Raw genomic sequence first — 19087 nt, forward strand, 5'->3', positions numbered from 1 at the left:
TTTCCAGACTTCCTGTGTCCTTGCGCTTTCAGTATTGTGTTGAAGATCATGGTACTCTCTGGTTTTCACCCATTAAATTCTTTGATTTCTTTGGGAGTTTTTGTGTGTGTGTTTTGTTTTGTTTTGCTTTTAATGTCCTTTATAGTATTTGTGATTTACATTATTTTTATAACTGATAGCCATTCTGGTTTTGCACTGTTACTCAACATTTTCCTTCATGACCATCTTTTGTATCACCTTCAAAAAGTTCTGAAATAAAGCAAAGGACACTCAGGACAAGTGTTTTGTTTAATATTTGTATTAGAGAAGCATTGTTCTCGGATTTTGTGTTACGGGAATACTTGCAAAGAGAAGTGTTTGCCCAGAGAAGTCGTGGATGCCCTGTCCCTGGAAGTGTTTAAGGCCAGGTTGGAGCAACCTGGTTTAGCGGGAGGTGTCATGGCAAGGGAGTTGGGATTAGATGATCTTTAAGGTCCCTTCCAACCCAAACCATTCTATGATTCTATAACAATGGCTATTTAGGCTATAAGGTGTTGAAATCACAAAAAAAAATAATGGAAAATATTTGAAATGTGAAAAAATGAAATATATAACTTTAATGCCTGTTAGATTCAGATGCTACTATTTGTAATCAAACTAGCCTCAAACTAGCTTTGATTGTTTAGAAGATTCTTAGAGATATGGAGTGACCTTTTGAAGAGAGGATAGTAGCAAATAAATAGTTAATCTCACCAAGTGATTAAGTTTCATATGAACATGGAATGTTCTTTATCTATTTATCACTGCATGGAATAAAGAGTACATGTTAAAAGCTTAAGATGTATTAGCAGCAAATGAAAGAAATGTTTCCAGAGATCTCTGCTATCGTCTTGCTATTTATTTTCAGTGTCCTAAAATCCTTTCTATATATGAAGATTCCATTATAGTCATTTCAGGATTATTTTTAGCTTTTTATTTTTTTTTCCTTACTGCACAGTGTGAGATTCTTTCCATTGTTTTTATGCTTTTCATTTTGAATATATTGTAGAACATGTTAAAAGGAAAAATAAAATATAAAAAAGCCTTTGTTGCATGAGTAACATTAAAACTGTATACATAAATAAAAATCAATTTTTATAAGTAGACATTAATGGGATTTTTATATTTCAGCTTGTCTTGTCCCAGTTAAACAGCCTCCTGTAAGCAAGACAACCATTGTGATTTTAGAAAATCTGGAGAGAGCTTCTTTATCTGAATTACTAGGAGATTTTCTGGCACCTCTTGAGAACCGTAGTTCGGAAAATCCTTGCACTATTCAAAGAGGTATTTTTAAAGAATTTGGTATGGAGAAATGTTTTTACTATGGTTTTATTATAATACACAACACTTGGAGGGGAACTTGGAGGAGAAAAACATAATTTATTCAGTTTTTGTGGTTTTATTGCAAAATACGATTAGCTAAAATCAGCATGTTAAATTTTAAGGATAATTTGTGGTTTGTTTTTATCTTTCTAATAAAAACAAGACACAGTTACTTAATACGAAATCAGGTAGTGGCATTTGGGTATTTTAGTAAAATGTTTTATGTTTCATTTTTAGCAAATGGAGCTTCTGGTGCCTTTTACTTTCATGAAAACTGCTTTTTACTGGGGACAATTGCGAAGTGTCATCTTCATGGCTCTGACTTGCTAGTCCAGCAGCATTTCCGTTGGGTTCAGCTTAGGTGGGATGGGGAACCAATGCGTGGTTTGCTTCAAAGGTTTTTAAGAAGAAAAGTTATAAACAAGGTAAGCACAATTTGAATCAGCTTCACTGATTTTGTTTATCACTAAGTCTATGAAATATGTACAGTGGTAATGTCAAAAGCTGATCAGATAACGGAATTGTTTCAGGAAAAATATATTTCCAAGAATATTTGGGCTGCCTATCTGTAAATGTCATGCTTGACTTGATATAGGAAAGTATGTAACTGTGGCATAAACACACAGGTTGGCTACAAGAATAATACTGCATGTAGTTGCTTATCCACCATATGAAATCTCCTTCAGTAATTTTTTTCATCTTCTGTGTGAGCATGATAAAGAAGAATCTGTTCAGCAAATATTAAATCCCTTTCTCAATAAATTGTCTGTACATCTAAAATAGGATAGTTATATGCCCCGTGTGTATTGTCTAAGCTTTAAACAGCAAAAAGAGTTTTCGTAAGGAATTCAAACAGGAAAGAGAGGTGAGAAACATTAGTAAGGAGGTTGTTTTGAGCCAATAGGCCTGCCGAAGTTGGAACAAAAGACCAAAAGAGAATAAAGATGGGAAGCCTGTTTTAAAATGAGTAAATAAATGGATAGGAAATGGGAGAAGAAAAAAAAAAAAAAAAAAAAGAAAAAAAAACATGGGCAAAAGCAGAACTGGAATTTTGAACGTTATTTGGAAAAAAAACATTCCAGTGTAATAGTAGCTGTTGTAGACAGTTAGGCAGTGTTAGAGAGGGGGAGGGGAGTTTAATCAGAACAGCTGCAAAGGAAGATAATCTTGGCCACAGAGTTTTGGACATGCTTAAAAAGAGAGATTGTTCTAGGAATAGGAAGAACTCAGTAGTACAGAGTCCTGATCTGGGACAGCAGACCTAGTGTTAGTTCAGAGTGTACAGCTGTACATATCTTGGTTATCCTTGGGGAAGTCATCTTTCGTACCCTGTGCCATCTATCACAGTCTCATTTATAAAAGCTTACTGATTTGTAGAGATTGTAAAGATTAAATTTCAGTCATGATAGTGAGCAAATTTTAAAACATTCTTAGATATACTTTAATAGCAAGAACAGGAATACAGAATATAAAGAATAAAGGGGAATGTATCAGTTGAACTCTTACCAGATTACTCCTCTTAGATTACTTTTTACAGTTTCTTTTTTTTCTCATGTTTACTTTTTTTTCCCATAAGTTTTAAATCTTTGAAATCGTTATGAGCGGTTGTCTGGTTGAGTCTGAATGATTTCCAGAATCCTTGCAAAGGATGGAGGAGAGTAGCAATTGTGTGTAGGCAAGAAGGTAGGATGGTTGAAACTTGTCTTGCAAATATGCCGTAGTGCTGGAATGAGATACAGACCAGAGGACAGTGCAAAAGTATGTATCAGAATTCTCCTTCATCCTCTAAGGATAGAGGTTGTGTTCTCAAGCTTACACTGGAGAATACCTAAAGTGTGAAGTTCCTTTATGAAAGGACAGGAACACTTTGATCCTAGGTCATTAAAGATCAGAGAGAAGGACTTTTCTTCATTTAAGTACAAGGCCAAGAAATACAGCAAAGCAGGCAGTTGCAGAAGCTGCTGTATTTTGACTTGGTCGTAGGCATGGGCTGGATCAAGCTGCTTTGACTACCTGCAGCATTGTGTAACATGTCATTTTCAGGCTATTTTGTTTAGTTTAACAGCAGTCCTTAGTCTCACAGGTAAGAGTCTAACAGTGTAATAGGTTCCTACCTCTGACTGAACTTGAACAGAATTTGGGTAATTGGCTCATTTTTTATTTATTTTTTTTTTTCGGGAAAGCATGTCTGCTGATGGTGGCTATTTGGAGGAAGAAAAAAAAAACACAAAAAGAAACAGCATGTCTTCTTGTATCTTCATCTTAAATAATGACTATGAATGCCCAGTGTATTAACATGGTTTTGGTTTTTGTTTTTTAACATGTGTACGCCAAATGATTTGGGCTTTAAAATAGGGGAGACCAATGTAAAAAGTAGAAGAAAAATTAATCTGTTTTAAAATCTAAGGGAAAATAAAAGCACCTTCATTGTTTCAACAGTACAACAGTAGACTATTTCATAGATACTTGCTCTTTATTTTAATAACTTACTTGTGCATTAATGTTCATGTTTTCAGATTAAAAGTTCTTTTTCTCCTTGTTTTGGAGATGTATTTGGAACAGTTTAAGCGTTTTTCTACATTAATATTAAATTGTTCACCTGTAGACTCTGTTAGTTGTTCAAGAAGCTCTGGCTTCAATGCTGGCAAATACTATCCCTAGTGCATCTTTTAAAGCTTCCTTTAATTCAAACTGTTCCAGAGGATAATCCTAGGATTAGGATGATGAAGACTGTAATTTGGACTCAGATGAGATAGAAGATCTTTTTGGCACCAAATAATTTTCCTTTAACAAGGCATACTAAAAATGTAAGTCTTACAGGAAGGCGTTTTTCCTTCACTGCTACTAAATATAAAACTAAGTTAGAAACCCACTCAGTATATGCCTGGATCAGACATTCCTGCTCAGTGTGATGGTATATTCTTTTATGTGCCCTATTTTTATTACACATATTGCATAGGATATGGTAAATGCGTCTTGTAATTCAAATCTTAAACACCATATAAAAAGCAACGCAGTCAAATTTGTGTCTCAGTTTCCCACAACAAAGTAGGGGCATGTCAGTTCACTGATAAGGAGTCGTAGTTGGGGAAATAAGGTCTGATACAAGAAGACTTCAGTATATGTCATAGAAAAGTTTGACCAGCTTTTGTCTGTTCTGGTTTTCATGACAGGAGGAGGAAAAAAAAAAAAAAAAGGAAAAAAAAAAACAGGCCTTCTTGGTGCTTCAGTATAAGTGTTTACAGCAGAGATCTTGCATTGTGTCAGTCATCTTTTCTCTCTCTGCAGTTCAGAGGCAAAGTACCTCCTCCATGTGATCCTGTGTGCAAGATCATAGACTGGATTCTTGCTGTTTGGCACCAGCTGAACTCTTGCTTATCACGTCTTGGAGCACCTGAAGCTCTTATGGGGCCAAAACATTTCTTCTCTTGTCCAGTGGTGCCAGGGCATGGCCAAGCAACAGTGAAGTAAGATTTCTATTTCTTGTTTGACCCTGTTCAGTGCCAATCAAATATTTCCTACCAATATAGCAGTTATGTTTCTCCCCAAACTCATCTGACTCAGCATCCTTGGAAGTATTTTAGCGGAAGTTACTGAAAGCTTTAAGACTTTTGTTTGGTATTTAATTACCAGAAGGGCAATTTTGAAGGACAGAAGTGGGAACTGGGTGTCTAACACTGGTTGAAAATCAGTCTTTTGTTGTGACCTTTCAGTTATTTTCCAACACAGAGTTTCTAAAATAGTGTGTGTACGGGAATGGCTAATTTTGCTCAACCGTTTAAGGGTTCTGTTCTTCATTCCAAGACAGTACTGTAAAGAAAACTTTTCGTTAGGGAACAGATCAAAATAAGAATCAAGAATTCTGAGCTTGAAAAGTTGGTAAAGTTTCCTTTTGAAGCTACATATGAGAGAAATATGGAGAAGTAGAATGCTTTCTCACCCTTTCTAATGTCTGGTATCATTTCTAAACACATACAGTTTCACGGAAGTATTAGCTTAGTAAATAAAGCAGATACATTCTGTGCACATGGTTAGATGTCCAGTGAAATCAAAGAAGAATGATGAAAATTTGTCTTTTCCTGCCTGGTACGTATTGCTTGAACATCTGCTCACATTCCAACCTCTGCAAATATTAGCAAGTGAAACAAGAAATACTTACAGAAGTTTAAGGTATATTGACTTCATGATAGGATGTTTGGCTATATTAGAAATGTAACGAGCCCTAATTAAGATTCAGACTTACTCAGAACTCAAATGATGTGCTTTTTTGGGGTATGTGACGTTACTTTTCTCACCGTGTTTCACAGCATTCTCCTTGATTGTCCCTTCTGTTCCCTCTCTGACTTGTCTCCCTTACCAGCTTCTGCTCACCCTTAGTTCAAGGTCTTTTTCTTAGCGCATACACTAGCTTTCTCACCTTTTTCTCTGTCCATATCTTGATAAATTTTGCTTGTTTATTTTCCACCTCTTTCTAAAGGGCAAGGTTTTCTAATATCCAGAGTAATTATCAAGTTCTAAATGTGGATTTAGCATTGGCTGAAAATGTTATGGTTGCTATGAAATAATAAATGAATAAAGTACACCATGCATTTATCTCCTGTCTTCCTCTTGATCCGTGTCCACTGAAATGTCTTAATCAGTTATTTATTGTAATGGTATCAGTAGAGGGCAGAAAACGTGTTGCTTAGATACCTTAAATATGCATTTCTCAGTTTGGATTTGTCCTGAGTAACCTTGACTAGATTCACAATGCAGTATTTTGAGGTAATTACCACAACTCCATAATACCTTTTACAGTAGTGATATGCCAACTGACTCTTCATTTTAATGCAGTTTTTGTGTACTAGTAAACAATCAGAAAGAGCAGCTGTAGTGAGCACTTACTAGACACTTCAGGTTTAGCAGCGTGATGCCTAATGGTGTAGTCATATAACTAGCAATAAATAGGTTTAATTAACAGCTCACTGGTTGGTGTTATTTCAATCTAATTAGCCACTCCTGTCCTCTTGCCCCTCTTCTCCGCTGCTATTCTGCTGCTTTTTGTATTTGTCAAAGCCTCGCTGAGTCAGTTCAATTCATTAATATAGTAGCCAGCTGTCTGGAAACTGAGTTTGTTCTGGGCTGGGTGTTAGCGCAAGGTAAGTGGTAAAACCAGGCAACTGGAAAGTGAGAGGGAGAGGGAGAAGGCATAACAGGAAATTGTTTCATGCTGTGTGCTGTTTCATGTAGCTTCACATGTTTTGGAGAGTAGACTGAATAAATGAGGAAAATTTTAGCTGCATTTTTTTGTTTATGATCTAGAAAATTAATGATGATGTTCCAATGGGGAAGAGTTTCTTTTTACAGCTCTTTTTCAGGGATGAGTGATACTATATCTTTCCAAAATATTGGATACATCAAAGAACTGGGGACTTGATCAAAATGTGCACAAATGAAAACCAAACATAGGACTGAATTTAAACACCAGGCTGGAATTTTATTAAGAGAGGATGGCACTGTAAAGCCCATCAACCATTAACTGTTAGATTAAATGGGCTAAATTAATTTTAATCTCTGCAACATTCATTTCTGACTATTCCTACTAGCAACATTGCAGACTTTCAGAAGCTTACATAAGCAAAAAGTGAGAGATAAAGTTATAGTTCAGCAATTTATAGTAAACCGGTGTTTACTTTCATAGCTTAAGTCAGCTAGCAGAAGCAAACTGTGTCTATATGGAATGTATCTACAACATCATGCTAAGAAGCTTAAAGGAACATTTTAAATATGCATTTTACAGCTTATTAACTGTACTAATTCTTTTGTGAACTAATACAACTTTTACCAAGCTTATACAAGCACTTTAGAGTATAATTATACGTCACAAAAATTCAATCTATGCTTCATAACTAATAAAAAATATATATTAAATGACTCACGCATTCTAAATTTAAAAAAAAAAAATATTTCTAACCAGCCAAAAAGCCATCATTTTGGGTGATAAGATGGCTTCTGTGTATCAACATATGAAGAATATGGTTCACCTCAGTGAAACAGACTTTTTAGTCTTCATTTTTTCTGAATGGATTTCTGCGAAGCTGAAACATCATTATAGCCTGTAATTTCATATAGGCCTTTGATATAATCTATGTAGCTCTAAATTTTACTCATCTACCTCCCACAAGACGGTAATAAGGAGGGGAGAAAAAAAAAAAAAAGTTGTATTTGATTTTAAAAAGATTGATATAGCGTGAAATAAGCCTTAGTCCTGAAACTGCTAGCCTTTCTCCCCTGAGAACTGTAAGCTGTGACAAATACCACTAATTTATTTGCTAATACACTTAGTTTTCACTCCTGTGCTAAAAAGGTGTAATATTTCTCTCTTAAGCAAAAATCCCACAAGAACCACATCCCATTGAATCAATTTTTTTGTAATCAGACCCAGTCTCTAAACCAGACAATCTGGAAAATCCACAGCATCCTGGAAACACAGTTCACCATAGACCAAATAAACAAAAGGAGAGAGAGAGCAAGGCAGCTGTATGAAAAGAAAGGTCATGCAAGCTGGATGAGTTTGGAAATGGAAGAATACTAGAAAGGGTGCAATCAGGACTGAATAGCTCTTTTTTCCCACCCTGGCAGCAAATATGCTATGAATGAACACCTGCAAGCATGGAAACTTTTCCATGTTCTGGCAAAGGTGAAGGAGAATTTGTTTTTGGTTTTGTTTTGGTTGCTTGCTTGCTTGCTTTTTTTTCTTCTTTTTAATATACACAAATACTCATTTTTCTGGGACATTCTTTCTTTAAGCTTTAGAAAGAAAATGATGGTTTATGTTCTCATTTGAAAGAGGAAAAGCATCAGATGGTAAACAGTTTGCCAAAGCCATCTGAAAAAAAAATAAGTCAAATAATTGAATATAAAGCAAACAAATAAAGCCTGCCTTAATAAAATCAGTTCCTTGCTGATATTGGGTACAAAGGGATGTCCAAAATATATGTGCATCCTGAAAGCACAAGCTCTGATGTGTTACCCAAAGTATTACCCACAAAATCTGGAGGGTTGATAATTTTCTCTGAGGCTGAAGGATTGTTTGTGCACCTACAGGTGGATGTCCAAGTTATGGAATGCTGTGATAGCTCCCAGAGTTCAAGAAGCAATACTCTCCAGAGCCTCTGTGAAGAGACCGTCTGTACCAGGACAAACAATAGCCAAAAAAAATCCCAGTCAAGGTCAACAGGCTGTTGTTAAAGCTGCTCTCAGTATCTTGCTAAATAAAGCTGTTTTACATGGCTGTCCTCTACCCAGAACAGGTAAGAGTGAGCAACCAGAAAGGCAAGTAGTAGTATATTGCCAAAGCGGGGCTTTTAACTGTTTGGTTCCTTTTGCAAGACTTCCACAAAACATAACAGAGTTGTACAAATTAGTCAAAGAAGCACCATTTGCAACAGTTCTTTCTAAAATTGTTCTATTTTTGTTTCAGAGTTAGATAATTACATAGCAGATTTTAAGGGTGGAAACTTTCCTTTATCCATGGTTTCAAGCTACAAAAATTGTGGTAAGAAAAGAGGAGAGAATGCTTCTTGGAGAAAAGTGAGTACAAGTCCTCGCAAAAAGTCAGGCCACTTATCCTCCCAGTCATGGAATAAGCAGGAGACAAATACTGAAGGTAAAGTTTTCTATTTGAATTGTGGGGAAACAAAAAACAAAAAACAAAAAAAAAAAAAGTGGGGGTTTAAACTGAGTAGATAGGAATATAACTTTTTTTCCACATCATGAATTAAAAATTTGCTACAAAGTAGCACTTGTGTTTATGTTTACTCATTTAAAAAAATGACTTTTTTTTCCCCAAAAAAATGTTTCTTTTTCACTATGAGGTAACCTAATCAATTCCTTTTTTTTTTTTTTTTTTTTTTATAATGCCCTTCCTGTTGTCTGATAATGAGGTAGGCTTTGGCTCTGATGGTGGAAGATAGAGCAAGTTACACATCATACTGCTGAGAGTGATGCTCTGTCATTCCCTTCCTCACTACTGGCTGTGAGGAAGCTTCATTACTTGATTGCTTCCCTCCTTCATCCCTTAAATCTGCACCTGATTTAGAGTACACACACAATGTTTTAGAGGGTTGTCTTGGTTTTTAAATCTTTATATCATGTAAGGCTTTATGTCACTGGGTTTATGGGTGTGTATAAATGTGGAAGCTCTACTAGTAGCTGACACTTTTGAAATGTGTTTTCACCTCAACATCATAAGCCATCTAACAAGCAGTTAATTACAAAGAGATATCATCTGGATATATGTAGAAGCAACATTCATTCTTTTGCAAGTACACATCTGTCTAGAAGGGACACTTTGGAATGCTGTAACCAAATGCCATATCGAACATGAAAACTTCTAGAGGACAACACCAAATTACTTGTTTTTGCTTTCTGAAAATGAAGGTAACTTTCCTTTAGACAGGAGAGTTAGGGAAGAATTTAGAGGATTTTTTTTTCCTTCATTTTAAAAACAGGAAGATTTTAGTCTCAATTGCCTTATACATAAAAGACTGAAATACCTGATGCCTGGTACTTTTTAATGTTAAATTGAACTATTCATTTCTTCAGCTCTTGTTCAGAAAGAAACCTGCTTTTGCTGAACTACAAATCTAATGTCCCAGTTCTGCTTTCTAGTTCTCTGTTTGAATTGTGAACAAATCTAATCCCACTAAGATTAATCTAATCCCACTAAGATCCCACTATGATTTGGAGAACTCAGATGAACATAAACTGAAGTAGCATGGTTAGCACTGTACTTTGTACGCAGAGATGCTTTTGGAGTCGAGTTAATATCTGTAAATAAGTTGGTGTTTTTTTTTAAATAAAAAAGCATGATGAGTTTAATTTTAGCAGCCTTTCATTTCTGCTCTGTTGTTCCTATTAAAAGTAAGGGCAGATTATTTGGGTTTTCTTAAATGAAGTTGAATCTTTTCCCATTCATAAGTGATTTCTGTTTGAGAGAACCAGAAATGGTGCTTTACAGAGAAATCTGATGTTCTGACTTCCACAAAAAGGCATCACTTTTGCTATTTTAGCAGTTCCATATGGTCCTGATGCTACTCTGAACAGTTTCAAGGGACGTATTCTGAACTTTGGAAGACTTTATTGATGTAATTAGCCAGTAAATGGGAACACATTTTCCCATTTATCACAGATTTTTTGAAGAATTCAGCAGACATAATAATACACTAATAAGTCAAACACTCTTTTCTGCAGGTGTAAAATCTAAGACTATGTTGCAACCAAACTGTAAGAAAAGAGCTTCTCTTGCCACAAAGTAAGTTTTAATCTTTGATATTTGTAACAAGTAGAAAACAATAAAGATCTTGAAATGGTGTTGTAACCCAGCACCTAACAATGAACGGATGAAGAGTTTGTATTTGATAGTGTTTTGTCTTTCCATCTGAATAAAAGAAATCTATTTAATTTTCATATGTGAGAGAAAATAAAATTTGTACACTTAGGTATAATTTTAGAATCAGTTTCTGTAATTCAAACCTTGCAGCTCTTTGTGTTCTTTTTATGTAACAGAATAACGTATGACTTTAGAGTATTATGTAATATTTATTCAGCCATAAAAAGCCAACCTTATGCTTTTTTCACTTGGCATTGTATTTTAAAAAACAAACGAACAAACAAACAACAAAAGAAAAGCTCCTCTGGCTGTTTTAGCTTACTGAATGGCAATTTGAAGTTGTACCATACCTGCGCTTTAGTCTAAATAATACTGAGTTTCTCTAAGAAAGGGTATGAATTAGTCACATGGAACTGCATTTGAGATTTGACTTTAGTCTGAAACCTTTATGCCACCATATTCACAGGAACAGAGAGCATAGAATACTTTATACTTCCAGTATGCTGGCTTTTTAAAATCAAAATGTTTGGAATTAAGTCCAATGAAGAGATGAGAATAAAAGTTATTACTCCATTAAAAAAAAAAAAAAGGAAAGTTTTTGAATACAGTGGGCAGAAGAATCCTTTCTTAGAATTTCAGGTTAGAGAGAATAATTTGAATAGACAGGAGGTCTAATATGATAAGAGCAAATATTTACAACTGTTACTGCCAAGGAATTAGATATTTTTCCTGTTTGTAGTAGTAAAAACATTTGGAAAGAAATTACTATTTTCCAGGTGTATATAGTATTTATTTTTTTAATTCTATATCTTGGTTTGTTTGTGCTTTGTTTTGGGTTTGGATTTATTTTTTATTTTTTTTACTAGGTCTTCAGAGAAGGATCAATTGAGAACATTAAATCTAGAGCAAAGGCTGTCCCTTGGTTCTGATGATGAAGTAGATCTTGTGCAGGAACTTCAAAGTATGTGTTCCAGCAAATCTGAGCCTGATATAAGCAAGGTAAACATAAGGCTTTTAAATAATTTACATAATTACCATATGCAGCTGTTTGCTACGTGCTTAAAATAAATTTTTAATTTACAAGCACTGCTTGAACTGAAAAAAAATTGTAAAGTTAGCTGGCAATAAACCAAAGTCAACTAATAAATAATACATTTGAAGGAGAGTGTTCTGGTTTAATACACATTATTTTAAATTACACCTTCACTGTCTTGTATCACAGAGCTTTTTGCAGTAGAGGCTGAAATTTATTAGTTCATAAGCGCTGCAGACAATAGCCTTCTCCGCATTACTGTTCCCCATATTATCTTTCATGTTATCGTTGCTTCCTCTGGGAAACTTTTTTGCAGTCCTAAAGACAGAGTAAGTTTTTCTTAGTATGCATTGCACATTTTGTTTTTTTTAATGTAATCTCGTTAGCCATCATAGAACTGGCTCAAAGCTCATCTGCTGTGTAGGCAAAATTACGTTTTGCTGCACCATGCAAGAAAGAATGGATTGGCACAATTCTTTTTTCTGACAGAAGAGGGTAAAGGCGGCTTGCAAGACTCATAAGTCTATGACTAAGTTCTATGCTGGAATGGATTTTGGGGTGTTATGGGAGGCCTGTTGAGCAGAAGGTAGAGATGTGGATCTTTCTCACTTTTCCTTCCATAACAAAAGCATCCAGATCTCCCTGTATCTATGGCTATTTTTTTAATTTTCCTTGTTTTTCTCCTGGCACAGCTGAGGTAGATGTCTGTGACAGCAGGCTGTGTTCAGACTGGAGTAGTTGATCCATGTCTTTGGAAACACAGAGAGAGCAAGCACGCTTCTTCAGTCCTAGGCTGTTGTCTAGTTAGGCCATCCATTATATCCTCTAGGATCTCCTTGAACAATAGTTTCATTAGTTTTGCTTTATTAAGTATTCTGTTTATCCTTAGAAGACAAACACATTTTTATTAAGAAATGCTATGTTTGGGAAGATTTTTCAATGTATTTAATTAAATCCTTCATTGTGTGATTTTTGTTTTGTTTTGGTTGGTTGGTTTTGGGGGGGAGTTGGTTGGTTGTAGTTTGTTTTGATTGATTTTTTTTTTAATAAAAAAAGTACTTGCAATCCTTGGATGAGTCACATTCTCCAAGCTGGTCAGCTAATCACTAAGTCAGCTAACAGGGATTTACGGTATCTGTCCTTGAAAGAATGGGATGTGCTTAAAGAAATGGTAACCAACTTAAAGTTGTGTTTAATAACATTTAAAACGTAATTGGTTGTTGACAATTCAAGGAAATGTGGGTTAGATGAGGAAGGAGATAGATGTCACTGTCTTTTGTTCGGTTTCCTCATCATGGGTGGAACCATCCATGGTTGTAATTTCTGTTAATTCCCTAACTGCCTGGTAGAGGCTTACGGAAGTAAGGGTGCTGTTGTATGCTTGCTTTGTGAGATGTAATTTCAGGCTGCCATCAAAATAAGCACATCAACTTTCTAATTTGCGCTTTCACTGCATGTTCCTGCTGCCTCTGTTATGATGGGATTGAGTACTTTTGCAGTTGCAGAGTGAATCGGGTCACCATGCCCCAGGATAAAATACCTAGTTTTCAGCAAGGTCAGAAGGCTGATCAGATTGTATCTGTTACTTCGTGATCATAAGTTTTGGTGGAATATAGCAGAAAAGAAACATGGCAGGAGGAAGAGAACAGGATCATTCCTTTCTGTGACATCCCTGAAGCTTGATAAAATGTAACAGGAAACTGCCCTTAAGCTCCGCTAAATAGTATTGCTCTGGAAAAGATGTTCAGTCTTCTCTGACAATGGTCAATGTTAACACTCTCTCTCTCCCCCTCTCTTTCTCCTTCCCTCCCTCCCCTTTAAATGCTGTCGAGAGTAAAAGGAAAGTTATTTTACTTGTTCTTTGGATATTTATGCATTGCTACTATATATTCTCATTACGCAACTACATGAAAATCAAGTCAAGATTCCAAAATTTGGCAAACAGAAACATAATTTCTTGTGTGAATAATAAAGAACTCATCATTTTCTTGTCTTTATTAGATTGCAGATTCTAAGGATGCACTACTGATGTTCAACAACTCTCAGAACAATCCTGTATTTTCAGCAAGTGGTACTAACCCAAGTAAAACAACGAAACAAAAGGTAGGTGAAGAGTTTTGTAGTAGTAGTGAAAGTTTCTAGAGTTTAGGTGTCTCTAAAATCTGAGTTCCTGATTGGATACAAAGAATGAATGTTCCAGTGCCCTGTTTATTATGAGAATAAACTGTCATGATTCTTAGGAAACTCGCTGGACACACCATGCCAAGTTTCTTCCATGTGTCTTAATGGAAACGAAGATTTATTAAACAGTGGATGTATTTGCTACACGTTTTTCATGTTGATATGAAGCCATCTCCCTAGGCCAAGTATTGTTAACATTCCTGCAACATTGTAAGTTATTTGTATCAGATTTTGAGAGAAATAAAAGCTCTGGTTTCTTTTTTTTTTTTTTTCATTTTTTAAACCAAGTAAATCTATTTTAAGAGTTTGCAAAAGCTGAAAACTTTTTTAAATTCTTGATGTAAAATTGCTGGCTCATGGTTTATTTTTGTACCCACTTTTGCAGTGATTACCAAAATACGTAAGATTTCAAACCAATATTTTCCTAAGTGTTTTTATCTAAGTAGAATTGAGTCACTCTGATGTCAGAGCTCTCAGTGGGTAAGATTCTAAGAAGGTATATAATCAGAGTTTTTGAAAAGTAGGATTTTCTTGTTTAAAAGTTTTATTTCTCTGCCTAGCTATCTATTGCTCTATAGTTGTCTTGGCATATTATTTATGAGATTCCAAAAGCAACACGCTGTTATAAGGTTGGTGGCTCTGCAAAAAGATAGTCTAAGTGTGAACAAACTTTACTACCTTAGGAGCAGCTTCAGAGTGGGAAGGTACACTGAATACTACTGGCATATATATCAGGTCCACTATCTGCTCTTCTTTTTTGCAGAAATTAAAAATAATTGTTTAAGGGTTAAACAACCCTACTAAGTGTAAAGATGTACTATTTCCACCTTAGTTTTCATTCTTTGGATGATAATTCCATTTTCTTTATTGTTTTTGAACATTGAGAGTACTTGTGACCATACAGCTCAATTAACCTTAGCCAGCACAGAGTCTGTTGTCCATGTTCTCTTAATAGGCGTTCAGAGACTTGGGTTCCTCTAGAGATCAACCCAGACGCTGTCTGACTGTGGTAAATTGTTTTTTGGAGGTACACTGCCTATTCTCTGCCAGTACAATGGCAGCCCTGAAAATAGTTTAACTTGTGCACCTAAGCATTAAAAAAACTGAAGTTAGATGAGATGACTTACCACCCTGACCATCATCTTTTTTCATATTCAAATATTCAAAATACTAAAAATATTGTCTGTAATTTTATTTGAAATCCAAAGAACAGACTCCACTGAATTGAAACAATTTTAACATTGCAGATCCACATTTAGGTATACTGCTTTTGACTGTTTCTCTAAACACATTAATTTCAGACAGCCCAAATCAGAGCTTTATATAGTAGCGATGCTTAGATAATTTGGCAAGTCAGCTGACCTGCTCATTTCCACTATAATTTGTTGCTAGTGAATTTATTTTACTTTTAAAATTTCCTTCTAACAATGTAAGGCATAACTAAATGCCCATTTCTCCCTTTTAGCTGTGGCTGCAGCTGCCATTTCTCTGCTATGATGAAAGAAAAAAAAAATGTTACTTTGAAAATTGAGATATTTGAGAATTAAATTTAATATTTTTAAATGCCAATGCAAAAACCTCATTGACTTTTCTTCTTTGGGTATTTTAATATGCTCATGATATTTCCTTTCAATCATAGAAGGAAGAAAAAAGCCGTAGTTAGTTCACCAAGTAGTAACACACTGTTGTATTAAACTGCAAAGGATTGCAAACAATAAAGGTTTTGTAGGGGCAGAGGGTTGGGAGGTCGTTTTTCAGGTCAAGTTACAATAATTATTTATACAAAAAATGCTTTCTTTTATTCACAGGATGGAACCCGTCCTCTCAGCAGCAGTCGAACTGTAGAAAGCAGCAACAGTAAATCAAAGACAGAGCTGGGTGGTTCAAGAGTTAAATCGTTTCTTCCTGTACCTAGAAGTAAAATCACCCAGCCTTCTCAGAATACTAAAAAAAGCAGCAGCAGTAATACAAGGCAAATAGAAGCAGATAACAACACAAAAAGAGAGATTTGGAATTTGCACAAAAAAGAACAAATAGAAAAATCTAATAAATAAACCTGCCTACTATACAATTTTCTGTGTTCGCATAATGTCTATTGCAAAGAACCAAGTACTCAAATTTGTAAATACTTTTTTAAAATAAACTGTTTCTCTGTAATGTAAAGTTTGTACAGGACCACAGTTTTATTTGTATGTAAATCAGCTGGAAATTATATTGTTTTAAATGTCAGAAACTGGCAGTTTTGCCACCTTCATAGATTTCTTTTTCTGTTATGAAAATGACTCTTGTTTAAATGATAATATTCAGGGGTATTACCACAAGATTCTGTTTGTGTATATACTGTACATAAATATATTCTATTAAGTTCACGTGCTAAATTGCATTCAGATGAGTTGCACAATATGTACAGTACTGGCTTAAAGCTATTGTACATGCATTTTAAAGACATGTTTTTATCTTCAGTTAATGAAAAATTAATGGAATGTGGCAATAACAAAAATGATCAGAAGTGCAGATCAATTAATTTCAGCTACAAGCCATATTAAATACTTTGATTTCCCCATCATCTGCCTGCTGAATTGCAATTCTGTTTCTCCCAAGCTTCTCTTCATCTTAAATGTCATGAATTTGTGTTACAACTTCTATCTTTCAAAAAAAGGAAAGAGATTGAGAAATTAAAATGCAATAAAAGTTATTTTTCTCAGACTCTTATTCTTTGATAAATTGAAGAAAATGTGGTCATTTATTAACTTAGTTTTTCTTGTATACTGTAAAAAAAATTATATGCTTCATTAGTGTTTTTTAAAGTACCCAAGAAATAATAGTGTTTTACAGAAACAAATTTTAATGGAAAGGAATTTGAGCACAAGCTTAACTACAGTATTACGAGAGATAACGGAGTAGCGATAACATGAGTTACTATGTAATTATCAATTTCTATTGTGGATTTAAGATGTAATTGCTGTGAAATGATACTTGAGTTGCAGTGAAAATGAAGTCTTTTTCATTTTTCCCCACTACAGAGGCAGAACATTTTCCCAGGACAGAGTCTCTATGAAGGGAATATTTCCCCAGTCTCTCCTTATGGTAGTACAGTTATTTACTTGTGCATTGTTATAATGTGGCAATGCTCGCTGTCTAGAAACCTCATTGGGTATGTAGAGAAAAATGTAGAGTTATCTTGAGGTCAGACTTAGTTGCCTTCTGTTGAGTTATCAGGAGATGGTTTTGAGAGCTATGGACATGGTCACGCCTATAATTTCCACAGTAGCTTTTTTCTCAAGATAAAGCCGAAAGAGGAAAAAATGACAAAACTGTTTCCTACCAGTTCACCTTTATATGTAAAACAGTCATCCCAAACTCATGTCAATAAAATTTTTGTACTGCATATCGTCTATCTTTGTCTCTTAGTTTGTGTGTTTGTGTTACCTCTATAGATACAGTATATTAGAAGTTTATTTCTGTAATTGTTTCCCTCATGGTATGGGTAGAAAGCATCATGATTTTCAGTAACCACTGTTTTATTAACACTTCAATACTTTGTGCAAGAGTAGTAGTTACATTGAACTGAATAAGGGTGATTGCTGTAGAGGCTGATTTTGGTAGTAATTTTGGTGCTGGAAAATGGGATGCTGCTTTTACAGTTGATTTTACAGCAGAATGAGTCAGCTGTGAAATGCTGTAGGTCAGAGAAATGGCTCTCAGAAGTTAGCATCCTTTATGTGCAGTAGTTACCACACAAGCTGCAATATCAAGATTTGTAATAGCAGTAAATGTATATATTTTTAAGAGCTATAAGGAAAAAAATATATATGTGAATTCAAAGCTAGATTTGTTCTAACTTGAAGATACACCTTAGAAGTGGCAGGCCCCATTTAGATGAAAAGTTAGCAGTGTGTTTCTGTGTGAGACCATCTTAGGCACAGTGTCCTAAAGCCTGGTTTTAGATTTATTTTCAGACTGTCTGCTGTCTGTGAGAATCAAAAGTCTTCTGTGCTGTATTTTGAATGAAAATAAAATCTGCAGAAGACTGGGTAACTTTGATCATCTGCTCATTGTTTGAAAGTCTCTGTTGCTAAATTTAGCAGTGCCTTTAAATCCTCTCGTTATCTTTTCTTTCCAGCCTGCTGTCCTAATCCCTGTCCATCTGCATCTTTTACCTGGTTGACTTCTGCCTGATATCATTCCGTTTGTCTGTCAGTTCACCGCAGTCTGTGATCTTCATACACCTTTAATCACATGGTATTTTGCAGATCTGCTAATTCAGTCTTCTCTCCAAACTGCTAAGCTCTCATTAGGCTGTACCAGTTCCTGCCCTCACATAACCATGAAATAGTCTGGATGCGAGCCTGGCCTCTCCAGTGCTTTATTATTGGGATAGATCGTGCAGAAGCAAGGCAAGGCTCTGTTCATGAGTTACAGGCTTCACTGTCTCCAGTTTCTTCCTGTGATGCTGCAAACGGCATATCTCATACTTCACTTGTAATTACAACTACTCTTATTTTGGGTTCACAAAAGGCAAAATCTTTCGTCTCCATGCCTTCTTGTGTCTTAGGCATAGAATGCTAGTGAATAAAATTAGAAGTAGTATTGTTTATACTAAGAACAGGAAATTGTTTGGTGGGGGATATGATGGTTTATAAAGGAAATGTGTTAATGTATTGCATGTTGCTAGCTTTGCAAGATTTTTAGGCGGCAGTTAACTGTCCATTAATGAATAACTGTACCCACAGTCCTACGTGGCTTTTTTTTTCTCCCCAGTGCCAAGCAATGCTAAATCATAGCCGAATTGTGGTAGAGCTAAAACACGAAGCTGACAGAAAAAGGAGAAAAATATTTCAAGATTATTTTCTAGATATAGTAAGTAAATAAAATGCAACAAATTTTAAACAAATTTTAAAGTTCTGAACTGACCTCTAGCAATAAGCGCTAATTCAGAATTAATCAGAAGTGGTTCCCAAGGTTCCCAGAACTGCCACATTTTGGGGAGCCAAAGGAGTGCGGTGTGGTCCCCCAAAGCCCAGGAAGGTGGGAATGGGGCGTTGGGCAGTTCTGATGCTGGTGGGACAGGCAGAGGGACGCAAGGTTTGTGCGAATAGGAGAGGTGGAGCTTACAGAGAGATTCTGGAAATATGATATTTCATGCATAAAATGCTAAA

General features: G+C 35.4%; 1 protein-coding gene across 2 annotated transcripts in view; it reads left to right on the forward strand.

The window, feature by feature from the left end:
• CTTNBP2 (cortactin binding protein 2) overlaps positions 1-17325 on the forward strand; it is an 89616-nt gene extending 72291 nt beyond the window's left edge. For both annotated transcript variants that reach the window (XM_080579294.1, XM_080579295.1), the window contains exons 15-23: positions 1150-1302; positions 1579-1766; positions 4630-4808; positions 8428-8633; positions 8804-8989; positions 10576-10636; positions 11581-11713; positions 13749-13850; positions 15737-17325. In XM_080579294.1, the coding sequence (XP_080435420.1) occupies positions 1150-1302; positions 1579-1766; positions 4630-4808; positions 8428-8633; positions 8804-8989; positions 10576-10636; positions 11581-11713; positions 13749-13850; positions 15737-15982 (1454 nt within the window). In that variant the 3' untranslated portion in view covers positions 15983-17325. The remainder of the gene's footprint in view (positions 1-1149; positions 1303-1578; positions 1767-4629; positions 4809-8427; positions 8634-8803; positions 8990-10575; positions 10637-11580; positions 11714-13748; positions 13851-15736) is intronic.
• The last annotated feature ends 1762 nt before the right edge of the window (positions 17326-19087 follow it).

This window comes from Anser brachyrhynchus (genome assembly GCF_964034855.1).
Source record: "Anser brachyrhynchus genome assembly, chromosome: 1".
Classification (NCBI taxonomy): Eukaryota; Metazoa; Chordata; class Aves; order Anseriformes; family Anatidae; genus Anser; species Anser brachyrhynchus.